Source organism: Gordionus sp. m RMFG-2023, chromosome 3, assembly GCF_954871325.1.
Source record: "Gordionus sp. m RMFG-2023 chromosome 3, tfGorSpeb1-WG-v2, whole genome shotgun sequence".
Classification (NCBI taxonomy): Eukaryota; Metazoa; Nematomorpha; class Gordioida; order Chordodea; family Parachordodidae; genus Gordionus; species Gordionus sp. m RMFG-2023.
Window position 1 is genome coordinate 16,384,061 of NC_088777.1, and position 16,211 is coordinate 16,400,271.

At 27.3% G+C, this 16,211-nt stretch overlaps 1 protein-coding gene across 1 annotated transcript; it reads right to left on the bottom strand.

Annotated features, from left to right (window-relative positions):
- Positions 1-1,182: 1,182 nt before the first annotated feature.
- LOC135927642 (uncharacterized) lies at positions 1,183-15,228 on the bottom strand. The gene is made up of 6 exons (XM_065463767.1): positions 15,092-15,228; positions 14,568-14,901; positions 9,947-10,037; positions 9,490-9,556; positions 2,694-4,098; positions 1,183-2,560 (listed from the first exon to the last, which is right to left on the bottom strand). The coding sequence occupies exons 1-6, from the start codon at positions 15,152-15,154 to the stop codon at positions 2,205-2,207; spliced, it is 2,316 nt and encodes a 771-aa protein (XP_065319839.1). The 5' UTR covers positions 15,155-15,228; the 3' UTR covers positions 1,183-2,204.
- Positions 15,229-16,211: the final 983 nt, after the last annotated feature.

Genomic DNA, 16,211 nt, shown 5'->3' on the forward strand with positions numbered 1-16,211 from the left:
AAGACCAGGGAAGGGTTAAATCATCTTTACCTGAAAAATTAATAAGTAAGACATAATATTCTTAAAATAAATTATAAAATAGAATAATAATATTATTAACATTTACTTTGAATTTTAAATTAATATTCGAGTGAAAATTTAACGAGAATTAAAAATAAAAATGAAGGAATGGAGGTTGATATTAAAAACTCTGCTTAAATTATATATATTATATAAAAATAGTAATTTTATAGTACAATAAAATATGTTTTTCTTTTTTAAATATTTTTTAAGAAAAAATTTAAACACGTTTTGCGTTAACGTTACTCAAAAAAAGAAACGCATTACCGTTACCTCTAGAAGGTAATGAATGGCGTTCCTTTTCTTCAAGAAACGAAATTAGTAACGGCGTTACTTAACAGCACTAGTTTTTCCTATATTTTTTAAGGAAAAATAAGTAACGAACAACGTTTTGCGTTACAGTTACTTTAAAAAAAGAAACGCGTTATATTACAGCATTAAAAAATAGTATTTACTCCGCTAGTAGTTGAAACCTGACGATTCCCATCCTCAAATTATTACTTGATTTAGGGTAATTTAATTAAAATAATTTTTCTTCCAATCAATTTTTTGATGTTAGATATTTATAAATTGTTTTAAAAAAATATGGGGGCTGATCAGGTAATGTTAGTTGGGTGATATTTAAATATAATAAAATATTTAAATATTATTATCAGAGTACAGTTGACAAATAAAAATCAATTTGATTAAAATCACCCCGATTTTTTAAAAAAAATAGTGATTTAAATAAAATTCTATTTACTAAATGAACAAAATACTTATAAGGAAAGACTATTTGATATAATATCAAATTAGCTCATGACATATAAATATAAATTTTTTAAATAATTTCCTGATCAGACTTCCGGAAGTATTAACTTTTTACTTACAAAGAAATATTATACTAAGGTAAAAAAAAGTTATGATATAAGATGTTTTTTAATCTAAATCTCTAACTTCTCCAATTGAAATATTAGTATTTGATTTAAATAAAAAAAATCAATTTTTCTAATTTTTTCAAAATAAGCACAAATTTTGCCAACCCTATTATAGAGAAAGACAAGTATAGAATGAATCTTTATTTATTTATTATAAAATTTTTTACTATACAAATTTAGTCGTGATTTATCATATCATAGTCTTTTAATTATTAATAAATAAAATATATTAGAATTAAATAAATATTTTTATCATATTATTTATATAAAATTTCGGTAATAATTAGCGTTGAGTTAATTCATTAAATCATATAATATAAAACATATTCAATCATAATAATAATAAAAATAATACTATATATTTTTAAACATAATTTTATCTTATAAAGTTTATCCATCCCGTCGTGACAGCTAACTTATGGCTTTTAGTATTGTATAAATATTAAACCGGAATGAATAGGCAGATTAGATTAGAAAAGATAAATACAAAAAAAACATTAAAAATGAAGGTGACATTTTTATAAGAAACCAATCGCCCACGTGACCACCAATTTCTAAAACTTACTCAATTACCATTTCATGTTATTTATAAAGATGAAATCATTATTTAGAAATTTACATAATATAATAATTTGACTAATAAATACGAATACCATATTTTGCAAAAAAGTGAAATGTATTTTTTGTTGCAGAAATGTAAAAAAATAGAACAAAAGGCAGTGTTAGACTTATAAACATTTATGTTGCAAAAATAATTCAAGGTGTTTGAATTTCGGTGAGTGATCACAGACAATGATAACGAAAATAAAATTTTAACAAGAATACCATCTAAAAATATATATTTATTTTTAATTCGCGCTATTTTGTATTTTTATAAAATTGGGATCTACAAATATCTAGGTAACCTCCTTTAAAAAATTCCAAAATGATATTTAATTTTTTTGTACTTGTATTATAATATATTTTATCAAGCATGGAAGTGGAAAGGAGATTGTTCAAATTGATGAAAGTAGGAAAATGAAGGGAAAAACATATTATCATAATGAATTACACATACAAACTGAGAGAAAACTATTGTAAATAAAAAAAAATAAGAGTGGCGTTTCACTTAGTTATACCAACTTCACAAATTATTTTGGTGGGGTTAGTATAAAAACCAAGTGGCATAATGGCATTAAAAGGAGTCCTCAAGCTTGACTGTTCTTGAATGAATAGTAAACTATAATTTCAAAGTCTAGTAGATTTGACCTTGCTAGACTTACAAGGCGATAATGTCTGGGTGTTATCCCACGTTCGGTTTCTAGTTGTCAGACAGTTCTCAACTTTATCGATGTAATGTTTATCGGTGCAATGCTTAGGAGAGCGGGATAGGTTAAGAATGTCGAAGGAAAGAGAATTGCAAGACCCTTTAATGGCTAATTGCCTATTAATTTTATCTGGATAATCTGATCGATGTTTGTTTTTAGAGCTATCTATTGGAGGTATGATGGGTGTAGATCCAAATCGCATTTTGTCTTGTTTGAAAAGGGCAGTGGTTATATCCTTGCTAAAATGGCCTTCTAATTTTGGGCTCAGGAATTGACCTGTGAATAAATGATTTAAATTTGAGTTAATTTAAAATAAATAAAATTTTCACATTAATTATAACTAATAAGCAACCATAATAAATAAATTAACTAAATATGCTAAATAAATAACGAATATGAAAAAAATAACCTTTTGAGCAACCATCCAAATCAAGGTTTGAGTATGAGGAACATCCCGTAGGATTGAAAAAATTCAAAGCGAAAATATTTTCCGAACTTACACAGGCGCTAAGCCTCGATTTAGCCCTAGACTTCATACCATCTTTTAAATTTGCATTTTTTTGTTCGTTATCTCCAATATCACCGATGCATAGATCGTGTCTATCCAAAAAATCAACATCTGCATTTACCTGTTCAGATAGTTCCGAGTACTTTTTCCCAAAATCAACGTCGAAATCCTTAGTATCTATGTTACAATCTTTTTCAAAAGTTCGAGATATGACATTAGTAGATGGAACTATCAGTTTAATTTCTTGGCATTCAACATCTTCAACTTCATAATCGGCATTCGTTTGATCGAAATCAGAACAGCTAAAATGACCGAAAATTTCCTGACTCAAAGAATTTTCGTATTCGAATGAATGGTCGGTAGAGCTATCCTTGTCCTCTCCTCCGAAAAATAATGGCATTACGCTTATGGTTACATTCCCCGTATTTTCAAAATTTTCGTGAGTCGTAGCAGTGTTTTTGTCGAACAAGTTTACAGCGTTATTATTAGACGGCGATATGAGGGAGGAGAAAGAACGACAATTTCTAGCAACCTTAAAAGGGGATAAGAAAACATTTCCAGATTTATTGGCCCCTTTTATTATAAGATCAGAAAAGTTTGAGTTTTTTGTGGTAGTAGAAAGATTATCATTAGGGCAAAGCCCGGCATTGATTATTTCTAAATAATTTATTTCACTCAAGCTATTCTCGCCTTCTATCTTCAAATTCTCACCACCATCATTAGTATCAAATGATACTTTGTCGAATTTATTTTCACCAAAATTTTTTATATCCGATGCAGAAAATCTTTTGAGCTTTTTAAAGTTTTGGGCCAATTTATCGCCCAGACCCAAAATTTTGGAGTTTACGCGCGATTTGGAACATTTTTTTTTGGAGGAATGATGTGTGTTTTGCCGGTTAATATCACCATCACCTTTAAGGAAATGTTTAGTCGTGTCGTAATGGTTTGCTTTCACAATAATTTTATTATCGATATTATTGGTAGTAGTAGTACAATCGATGGTTTCGACGCAAGAATTAATGGCATTATCACGGTTTAACGAATTTTCCAACATTTCAGAGAAATTTTCGATGATTTCTTTGCCAGCATTGAGCCATGTATCGTTGATTCGGAGTATGGAAAAGGACGGTAGTGGTTCACAACTAGCATCTACGTCTACAATATAATCATTATCCAGTTTTTTTTTGAAACCTTGAAAATTACGATTATAGGTGATTCGCGATGCCTCCAATTTAAGAGCTTCTACCATATCGGTCTCGCGACTCTCCAAAACTTTTAACTCTTCCAATTTTGCATGCAACATTTCCTTGTTTTAAAATTGAAATTAAATGTTAAATGTATTTTGTATTAGAGATGTACCAACCAATTTTTAAAATATAAATCGGTTTGGTCTTATATGTGGTAAGTGGCGTAGATAAGGTGGTTTTTGTATGAAACTCCACTTTATGTTCTCAATAATACCTTTATCTGTGGTGTTAGCGACGTTTTGATTGAGTTGATTAATAAAAAAAGCTAACTCAATATTTTATCCAGCAAAATATTAAGCAAGACTGAAAATTTTTCTCATAAATGGCCCAATGGTTTGGACATCTATTAGTCATATCTCGAGGCTTAAGCAATATTTATCTGGCTAAAAATTCGAGTTAGTAGTCTAAAAATCGGCTCAAATCGAGTTGTTTAACAACACTAATTCGAAAATTAGCTACCTTTTTAAAGTTGATAAAACCAGGAAGGGTCCAAACCCTTCGAATCTAGATATATAGCTGAACCAGAACCCCGAACTTTCCTTTTAAATTTAAGGTTGGTTCATGAATTTCTTAAATTTATTTTTATTATAAAATTTATTCATTTTAGAGAGTACCCATTTTATGTAAAGTTAAAATTTTTCTAGACATCATACCCTGAACCAAAACCTGGTTCCGAGATTTTTCATTAAACCCAAACCATTGCTTTTAGAAGGAGGGTTCACAGCCCCCATTAATATTTCTATAAAATCATCCCAGATATTTTATAATTTATTAAAAAACGACGTGAAAAAACCCTTATTTTCAATTAAATTTTCACATAAAAAAAATCGTAAAATGAGCCTCCTAAAGACGCTATAATTCGTATGGGATCGAAGTTTGACCTTTTCAGTTTCTAAATGTAAAAGCGCGCTTTATGACCTGAGGGTAAAAATCATCTATTGTAATCGTTTTCAATTTTACCATAACCAATTCATCTCATTTTGATATCATATTTTAGAAACCACAAATCTTGACTACTTTTTTACAGGGTTGTGCATTTGACCGGTCAAATACAATTCGGTCAATTGACCGATATTTGACCGGTCAAATACGGTCAAATTCAAATAAATGTTTTTTACACCAATATTAACTTTATTTTGCATTTATATAATATTATAATAAATCTATGTATAATAATAAATATCATAATATTTTTTAATTCATTCTATAGTCAATGTTTCACCCTCCGTGGTAGAGTCTTGTTCCGATTCATATTCAATATAATTATTTTCTTTAATATTTTTAATCAATCTTAAATTATGATACACTCTGACTAATTTTCCTGCTGTAGAAGCCTTTAATCTATTTCTGTTTTTCGTGTGAATATTGCCCCAAACCGACCAATTTCTTTCAGAAGAAGAAGTCGAACTAGGAAATGTTAGTAAAATATTAGCGACATCTCTTAATGGGCAAGGTGGGCAAAATGCATTCCACCAACTTGAGGCTGAAATTTGATTGTTTCTTATGGAAGTTACAACTTTCCACATATTATGGCTATTAAATATACCGCTTTTGCTTCTGAAATTTACTATATTACTCAAAATATTTTGATTATCACCACCTTGTAAAATACCCAATTCTTGTATTATATTACATGCTTCATCAAATTCAGTATTAGTAAGATGCTCCCCTTGATATTGGGGGTCCAATAAATAAGCAGCATTGTGAGCACATGTATTTAGATCAGTTTTTCTCTTTTCAAACATAACCTTAATTATTTTTTCTTGAGATGGAGAAAATTATAGAATCATGGCATGATTGTATTATGTGTTTTTCCAAATTAAGCATCTCGTTTTTTACTTGGGCCAAAGTACATTTATCCCCTTGCACTTTCAACAATGAGGTAGCTAAAGGTTGGAGTATAGCTAAAAATTTTAAATTTTTCGTCCAAAATTCTTCGTTTAATATATTATTGGTAATTTCTATGGGACAAATATCACAAACAGCTTCTTCAACAACTGATGCTTTTAGAGCTTTCTTGCATATTTGAATTTGCTCCATACATTTTATTGACGATGCTCATCTTGTTTGGCTAATTGTACTTAATGTAGATGGTATGCCATGAAGATTCTTATTACGGGAAAATACTGCAGCTGGTATGTGTTTATTCTTGAAAAATTTAACAATTTTTTTAATTATTGAAATATGGTCACTGAAGGCGTTCAATCGTTCAAAATCGTGAAAGAATAACTGCAATGTATGCGCTGCACAACCATAACATTGTGTATGATTATTAATAGATTCAGATTTTAGAATTCTCCAGGCTGCTTTCATGTTAGCGGCATTATCAGTAACTAAAGAATATACTTTTACCGGATTCAATTCATGAATTACATTTTTAAATTCCTGAGCAATATAATCTGCCGTATGGCGATTTTCCTCAGTATTTAGAAATTTATAGAACACTGGAACAGGCGTCATCACCATAAAATTAATAATACTCTCGTTTCTAATGTTGCTCCAGCCATCTGATACAATTGATAAGTAAGGAGCTTTATCTATTATATCTGCAACTCTCACCTCCATATCACCTGACGCGCTGCATTCTCCTGGTTAATGTGTAAATAGGACGTATTTTTTTAAAAAATTCTTGGATGTAGGGATTTTCAGTGATGTGGAAAGGTAAATTGCTCGCATATACAGCCTTTGCAAACAATTAATCCAGCTCATTTTTTTCTTTGGGATTAATTCTATCTATGAAACCGGTTATACAAGATTGAGATTTATATTTAATCGCCTTGCTTGTAGATTGATTAGAAATAATGGAATCAAATTCTCCTGAGTCACAAGACAAAATATTGTTCATTTGATAATCATTCTCACCAATTTCCCCCAATTCTTCATTCGAGTTAGACTTAGAAGTATTACAAATTACATTTGTGATATTTTTTGTAGAGGTTGATATTTTGGAATTTGAATAAAATTTTTCCTTAATTATAACAGGGCACATAGTACAGCTGCTTAATAAATGTTTGACCATTCTATCAACGTGGGTGATATAGGACATCTTGCAAAACTTGCACACCGCTTTAACTGATTTACCATCGCGTACTTCTTGAAAATGTTTCCAAACATGATGCTTTGGTTTGACCATAATCCCTAATATATTAAAATTTAACAAAAAATGATTTTGATTATTGTAAAGTTAATCAATCTTAACTATTTTATAATTATCGACCAATTATTCCAATAATTTTTTAATATTATAAATATAATATAATATATATAACTTTTTACCAGAATTGAATAATATTCCGTAAATCTGACCAGAACAATTAAAATGAAAATTATTTAAAAACTAAATATAGCAAGTGTAAGTAAAACAAATGAGAATTAATATAATTTATATTCGGCTAAATATTAAATAAAATTTAAATTTATTAAAAAATAAGAATGAAAAAATTATATTATGATTATAATAAATCGGGTATTTTTATTTTTTTAGAGAAAAATGAATTGAAAAAAATAAAGAAGGCGAGAAACGGCAATGATTAGGCAAAAAAATATTACTATATTTAGAAAAATTACATATTTATATTTTAACAATAAAAAAATTCTTTTGTTTTTAACAATTCATGATACAAATAATTTTTTAAATAATTGTAACCTAATAAGATTGATAAACATGCTTTTAATGCATACTAGTTAATTATATCAAAATATTTATTCGCCATTAATATTTTAGAGTATTTGACCAGTCAAATACTCCTCCGGTCAATTGACCGACATGCCAACCCTGCTTTTTTATGTATTAATAACTTCTATTTTCGTTCTTTCTTAAATCTTGATACCAATTAAAAGTTTTGCTAATAAATTTTCTATTTATTATACTATTTACAAAAACGGATTGCAGTATTAATCAAAAATGCAAACTAGCTAAGTATTACATATTGGCCTAAGCTTTCGAATTAGTGCTTTCAAACGTTTGGCAAATTTCGTGCTCAGGAATGCGCCTAAATATAAATCAGAGACATATAAAATTTTTAAAAACATAATTCGATTCAAAATATGTGATTTAAACTAATTTACTTCTATATAAAATAGGGATGGCCCCAAAAAATCAATTTGATTTAAATCACCCTGATTTTTAAAAAACAATTAGTGATTTAAATCAATAATTTTAATAAAATTCTAAATACTAAATTTTATAAAAAAATAAAATAAGGAAAGAAAAAGACTTATTATCTTAGAATTAAATAATATTTATATGAAAAATATTAAATTGTACTAATAATCACGTTCACGACTTAGATAAAAAAAAATTTGTATTTCAATGTTTGGCATAATTAATTGTATAATTCCAATCTCAATGCAGTGAGAAATTATTTACATTCTAAAAGCAAGTATTTGGTTTGCTAAATCCAGGGCTGTGAACCCTCCTTCCAAAAGAGGGGTTCTGGTTCATGGAAATACCTTGAACCCGGTTCAGGGTCAGGATTTGCAGTTCAGAAAATAAAATAACAGAAACGTCAGTTCTCTTAAAATTTATTTTATTATATTTAGCAATTACCATAAAAATAATTTTATCCTTATAATTAGATTAATACAATATAATTTAAAAAATATATTCTATTTGTTTTTTAAAATTTTATGAGAGAATTATCATGATATCTTCCAAAATCTAGATGATAAAATTAAAAAATTGGTATTATAAGTTTCAGAATTAGTATTTGCAAAAGTTTGGCCACTTCACGCTTAAAGTGTGACGTCATAATTTTCATTTTGTTTATAAATGTTTCTTTTTTGTGGTTCGCAAATCTGATTGAATAAGTATTAGTTTCTACTTTATAGACTGGTTAAAGCGCTCAAGTTGCGCATCCAATTGTTCAGTTAATGTTATCGGAGATGATATAAAGATATTACGTATTTTAGAAAACGCAAAATAAAAATAACCACAATAAGATCATAAATAAGTAAACATATTCTTTCAAAGTTGTGACCAGACTGAAGGTGGGGGAAAATGGTGGTTGAAGGCGAAGCTTCCCTAAAATTTGCTATAAACCCTCCTATATTCTGGCAAGTATGGGTTCCACGATTTAGTTTGGTCTTAAGACGATTTCGAGGAATCTGAGCGCACTTGATCTAATAAACCAATGATAAAATCTTACACAGTTTTCGCCGTAAAAGGTCACGTATTAAATTTTATCATTTTTTTGCTTCTCGACATTAACTTAGAATAATTATATTAATTCACCGAAAAATAATTAATAAAATGAACATGAATTGAAAACGGGATTTTTTAAAAAAATAAGAGGAACGACGTCAATAAATAAAATAGGCGCGTAAAATGCCATACAAGATAAATGGCACAACAGAGAAGTGTAAAATATATTGACTTTATTAAGAATGCGCCATATATCTCGTGTATGTATAAATATGTAAAATAATAGTGGATATTTTTAAAACGTTACCTTCAATTTAAGATACCTCAGGCTCAACTCAATCTTCTGAGAACAATCTTCGAACAAAACCACCATCCTATTGACGCATATAGAGCATTTTATAAAAAAATATATAAAAATTTTTAGCTTCCTTTTATAATTTCTTTCTACTATTTTAGGTGTTAAAATTTAAAAAAGAAAAAATTTCATTATCCTAAGCATGTCTAAAATTTTTTTATAAATAGTAATAATTATAAATTTAATTAAAATGTGTTGTAGAAAAATCATTCCTAAAATTAAAAAAAAATAAAATATTTAATGAGTGGATATTAAAAGGTCAATATGAAAAGTCACCATAATATACATTAATAAAAGGCCAAAAGTAAGGGAACAGTTCTATGGTCAGCCAGGTCAAAATTTATGTTTAATTAAAAAATTTTCTTAGATTTTTTTAAAAAAATTGATGTTAAACAAATTATAATTAAACCTTAAAACACTTTGAGAAGTTATATAGGAAACGAGTTCTTCATGGGCACTATTCTCCATTGATATTCCATTTATGGCTAAAATTACATCACCTAAAAATATTTATAAATATTTGAATGAGTGTGAAACAATTTATAACAATATCAAAGATGCACTAATAACACTTTTTTTAAAGCTGTTACCCATACCAAAATTGATGCCTAATATAGCATCATTTTTGCCCAGCCTAATTATTTGGTCTACAATAATATTCTATGAAGGGACAAATGTATAATTTATAAAAATATTTTGTATAAATTATTCAGGCCTGGTTCAAAATTTTCTACCCAGGGGTTTTCCAAAAGTACATTCAATAATATTCTCATCTTTATTTATTTAAAATTAATTTTGCACCTCATAAAAGTTAAAAATATATTGGAATTTGTATATGGATTACAAATTCATAGAAAATTATTTTTAATTTATAATGCTGAATTACCATTTTGGGGTATTGACGACTGGTATTGGTAAATACAGATTAGTCCTGCAAGACTCAACAACCCAACCTAACCCATGGGCCGGTGGTAACATCATCAATAAAATAAGTCGAGCACATGACCCAAAAAATATTAATGTGATAATTCCTTCTTATTCTTCCTTTTTGCCTGTTTCTATATCACAATTACAAAACAGAGATGGGCCAATATTATATTTTGATATTGACCAATACTTTTTATTTTAGCTGACACTAGTGACCTATACCAAAATAATTAACACTTATAAATCTCTTTTTGTTAAAATTGGCCTTTTGAGAATTTATAATAAATTAAAAAATCGATATATACCATTTAATATAAGAAAGGAAGCGTTTAAAAGTAAAACATTAGTCTATATCACATTGAATGCCTAATATTTTACTTTTAAATAATAAACATTATAAAAATGATATAAATAAATAAAAAGATAGCGATGTCTATTGTGGCAAAATATAGGTAATGAAGGCGGCATACAAACTAAAATGAAAAGAATGGAGATGAGAATAATTAAATGTATGTTTGGGTAACTTTGAGAGAAAGGAAAACAAGCAGCGAATCGAGGAAAAGGATTGGAACTAGAGTTGGCCGATGTAAATCAATTTGTTTTAAATCGCAATTTAAATCACACCCCGATTTTTAAAAAAAACTAATGATTTAATTTAAAACAGTCAAAGATAAGGACTTAAGATAAGCAAAATCTAAATTAAATAACCAAATTGCAATAATAATCACCACTTGTTAGAAAAAAAGTTTATTTTCTATTTCAATTTTTGACATAGTAGGAAAATAACTGCTGATCCTAATCGCAATAGTGAAAAATTCTTTAATATTCTAAATATAAAACGAAAAAACGAATATCAAAAATCTACACATATGTTCAAATTTTTTTTATTTCTTTATAATAAAAAAAATTATCAAAAAGTTTGTAAAATTTAAAAAAAACATATATTAAAAATCACAAGTAAAATCTATAACGTAGATGAGAAATGTTGAAAATTTTTTTATTTCTTTATAATAAATATCAAAAAGTTTGTAAAATTTAAAAAAACATATATTAAAAATCACAAGTAAAATCTATAACGTAGACATTATGAGAATTTAATTGGCCTTTTCTGTTTCTACCCGATTCCTAAGCTTCGAGTGAACAACTCCAAACGATGAGAATACTCTCTCGACTGAAGCGGATGATATGATGAAGATGCAGTAAATAGTTGATTTATTATTTTTAGAATATTTGCAACCCTCATCAAATTTCCTTGGGCCACATTTCAATTGGGTATTCTTTATTTATTTTATTATCCGAAAACATAATTTTAGTAAATGGTTCTGATCTTGCTTAAAACTTTACTAAGATAGATAAAATACCAGTGATTGGATACAGAAGTCCCTGTATTCCATTTCATTGGTTGTTAAATTTGAACGAAATGGCAATAGCTAATGGTAGTCTGAAAAGATTACATTTCATTTGTCGTTTTTATTTGAATCAGAAAATTCTACAATAAATTAATCTTAGCAAACAATTGATAGTTAAATTTTTTAAAAAATAACTATATTTATTTTAAAAAATATCAAATTATAATCATTATTATTTAATTTTTCAACAATTTCCTGACTTGTTCCCTTGGGCATTAGTCTTTTACTTGCAAGATAATATTAAACTGAAATTTAAAAAAACGATATTTTACAATCTTAGCCCATAATTCTTTAATTAAAATTTTAATCATTTGGTTTAAATCGCGATTTAAATAAAAAAATCAATTATTTTGATTTTTATTTTAAAAATTACAATTTTGCTAACCCTAATTGGAATAGAACCGATTGGAGTGGTAATGAGAAGATATAGTAATATGGAATCTTACTAAAGCTGTGCCGATATTAGGTAACCGAGATGAGATATTTTGTTTTTGATTATATTATGATTGTATATATAATAAATATCTTTTATTTATAGGCTTATCAAGGATTTTCTATGGAGCTGGGGTCACTATTAGTCGGGGTATTCCGCTATAAATTTTATAGTCTACGTCCACTTATTGTAGGCATTTGTCCATATTATTTTTTATAAAAATATCTTTGTAAATTCTTGAATTATAGTCGTTATTTTAAAAAATTATCAACTTTTACTAATTTTTATTTACAGTGAAATATTGTACACATTTTTGGGGAAGAGGGGGGTGTAGGGGGATTTTTTTAAATTGTAAATATAATCAATTATCGGATCGGGTTTTAGTAATATCGGATAGGTGAAAAATTTGCGGATCGGCACATCCCTAGTCTTACAAAGACAAAGAATGATGATCAGAACCGTTAAAAGTAAGGAAAAGGAATGAAAGGAAACTGACTAACCTAACAGCCATCAAACGACGAAGTAATTATTTTCCTATTTCTCCTACTTTTAAAACTTGTTTTAACTTTATTAGGAAGAATACATGTACAAGAAAATAAATGACAACAATAAACTTCATTAAAACTTAAAGGCATTTATGGCTTAAATTAAAAAAATATTTCTGGAAATGAAGGAAATAATTTTATATTATTTTTTTTAAACTTAAGTTTCTTTTTAAAATTATTTTTTATTAAAAAAACATAGTATTGGTAGTATGAGATGAGCTTAAATTATCAAATTGCAAAGTGAATATTTAAATTTAATGAATAATATTAAATTAAATGAATAATATTAAAATTATGAATAAAATGAATAATATTAAAATTATGAATAAAATAAATAATTTAAGTTCAAGATCTATAAGTTTTTAAAAAATTTGGGCCATAACGCAATGGACATGGGCTAGATCTAAAATAAATTTTGCCGCCAAGCTTCAAGAAGGTTGACCAAAAGATTTATTTTGCAAGTCGTTAACACTCATTCTGACAGATGTCATATCAGTATATTATCAATAACAGGTATTGGTGCATATCTGTCAGATTTATAATATATATATCAGAGACCTGCATATCTCAAAATTTTAGACATGGCTAGATTAAAAAAAAAATTATTTTCAAGCCTGTTCCAAAATATTTTTGGCCCAGCCCAGAATTTTCAAAATTTTGAATAATTTTGAAAATTATTTCAAAGGAAAATAGAAGAAACGAGCAATAAATGAATAATAAAAATTAAATATGATTTTCTGACTGATTAATTGGGTTAATGATGCTTACTACCAAGTGAATGTATGGAAATATTCTAAATACCAACCTAATTTTCTAAATACCATCCTAATTTTCTAAATACCAACCTAATTTTCTAAATACCAACCAAAATTTATTAAAATGTAATAAGATCCTTATTATTTAATATATTATAATGGAATCACGTGGTCGAGTCCGGCCTCCTATATATCATGCCCCCAATGATGGAACCACCAAGTTAGAATAAGAAAAAAAACATAATCATTACCGGGATTCGATCCCGTGACCATGGGATCAGTAAGCAAAGCTCTTGCCGACTAGGCCATAGAGGCTTTCCAAACGATTTTTTAAATATATATTATAAATATATTTGGTAGTGCCTATCCAAATGAAAAATAAACAAAATTCAAATTTGATAAATAGTACCTTAAAATAGTAAGCATTAACCCAAATATGCTTAAAATATTTTCAAAATTCTCCTGTCAAATAATTTATAAGGAAGAATATATTTTATGACTGAGAACACTTCTATATGCCAACTTGGGTTGCTGTAACTGTCAAATATCAATTAAAAAAATATTATTTACTGATAATAAAGAATTAAAATATCAAAAAGTCCAAATCAGTTCACAGGCATTTTTAGAGGTTCAGTTTAGATGATAAATTTTTTATTAATTCAGGTTTAATTATTGAATATCAAATATAAGTTTGACAGTTTACTTTATTTAGCATATATACAGTTATAGGAAATTATTTTTTTTAAATAAATTTTTTGAAAGGACAAGCTATCATAGTTTCTAATAGATCACCTATTGATCAGTCTATGATCTCTCAACAATATTGTAATTATAAGTTTAGAATTATAGAATAAAAAAAAAATTAAACTTAAATACAATATTGACAATAGATAAGTGTTTAATAATTTAATATATTATCTTTAATATATAACAAAATAAAATTATTAATCATGAAAATGACCTCTTTTAAGACCAGAATAGTAAGCAGGACTTTCAAACTCCACATAATCAATAAAAGTTATTAAATCAATTATTACATTTTGATTTTTGCTATGTAAATTATTATCATTTGCATAATTTAATAAGTCATTGAGATCTGATACTTTGGACTCATATGAAGAATACTCTAAAGGTAAAGATGATTGTCTTTTAATCCCATATGTTTGAATAGTAAATCCAAAATTTTTTCTTTTCTTGCATTTGTTAAGAACCACGGTTCTTCTTCTCTTATTTTCTTCACAGCTTGTAGAATCAACACAATGGTCATAATCTTTAATTCTGTCTAGGATTTTATTCTACATATTAAAATGAATAGGTTTTGGTACATTATTATACTAATATCATCTTTAAAATATAATAGTCTTATAACTCTTAATTATTTATTATAATACTTGAAGAGATGAATTGTAAATTTAACCATATTAATATTTTATATTGTACTTCTTCATTATTAAATTTTTTTTCTAACAAAATATTAACTTTTACCTGTTGATCATAATATTGCAGTGGATTAAATGATCTTCGTTTGCTTGTTGCTCTAGATGCCATGAACTCATAAATCTCCGCATATATGTGCTTATGCTTATATTGAATAATAGGGATGGCTGCAATAAAACGTCCGATTAATATTTGCTAAAATTATACGACCAATTAAAATTTTACATAGGGGAACTCCATGTTGAGTAATAATAAATAAAATATTTTATCAGTTTAATTTTAACAAAAGGGCACGACAATATCTATTAAAATAAAATTCCTCTCTGGGATACAAACAACAATGAGATTCATTACAGCGATTTAACTATTGCGCTCAATGGCGTAGCTAGGAATTTTCATTAGAGGGGGTCAATACATAGAAAATCCTGGGAGCTTCGCCCCCAGACCCCCTTTAACGGGCTTTCGGCCCTTTTTTCTGGCCTTCGGCCCTTTTTCCTGACATTCGGCCGGGTTTATCTTAAAAATCATAACCACATCTTCGACAATATATATAAATATTTTTAAATGCATGAATAATGTTATTATAATTTAGTAGATAATATTATTATAATTTAGTAGATTATTCTCAATGACTTTATAATAATACTACCCAGAATAAATTTAATAGTAATATAATATCCTTTCATAAACATCAAAACCAGAAAAATATAAATATTAATGGTATTTATTTGATACAAAGTCACTTTTAAGTCTTTTGAACGTATAATCTAAAAAAAATTTGCTCTGGGAGGGGTCCAAACCCGAAAACCACCCCCGTAGCTAAGCCACTGATTGCGCTGCTTTGGATTTAGAAAGTATATCTTGGGCCTGATATTTTACCAACCATCAACATTTAATTTATTTTTATCGTTATTATTTTTTTTAAATTTTATTTTATTAAAATCTTCTATTTTTAAAAAATTATTTTGTAAAATTCATTAGAAAATCGATATAGCTAAATAACACTTAAATAAATATTTTTATAAGTACTTAAGTCCGTGGATGGATGTGCAATTAGATCTAATTAGTTAAGCGGAGATTATAGAGATTCTAAAGTTTTAAGGAAATAATGCTTTATTACCATTATTAACTAGCGTAGAAGTGATGAAAGGTAAAAATATAAGATTTT

Coding starts and splice junctions, on each gene's coding strand:
- LOC135927642 (XM_065463767.1), bottom strand. CDS start 15,154: ATGGCATCTAGAGCAACAAGCAAACGAAGATCATTTAATCCACTGCAA. Junction 10,038..14,567: donor CTATTCTGGTCTTAAAAGAG/GTCATTTTCATG, acceptor AAATATTTTTAG/GTGATGTAATTTTAGCCATA. Junction 9,557..9,946: donor ACTTCTCAAAGTGTTTTAAG/GTTTAATTATAA, acceptor ATGCGTCAATAG/GATGGTGGTTTTGTTCGAAG.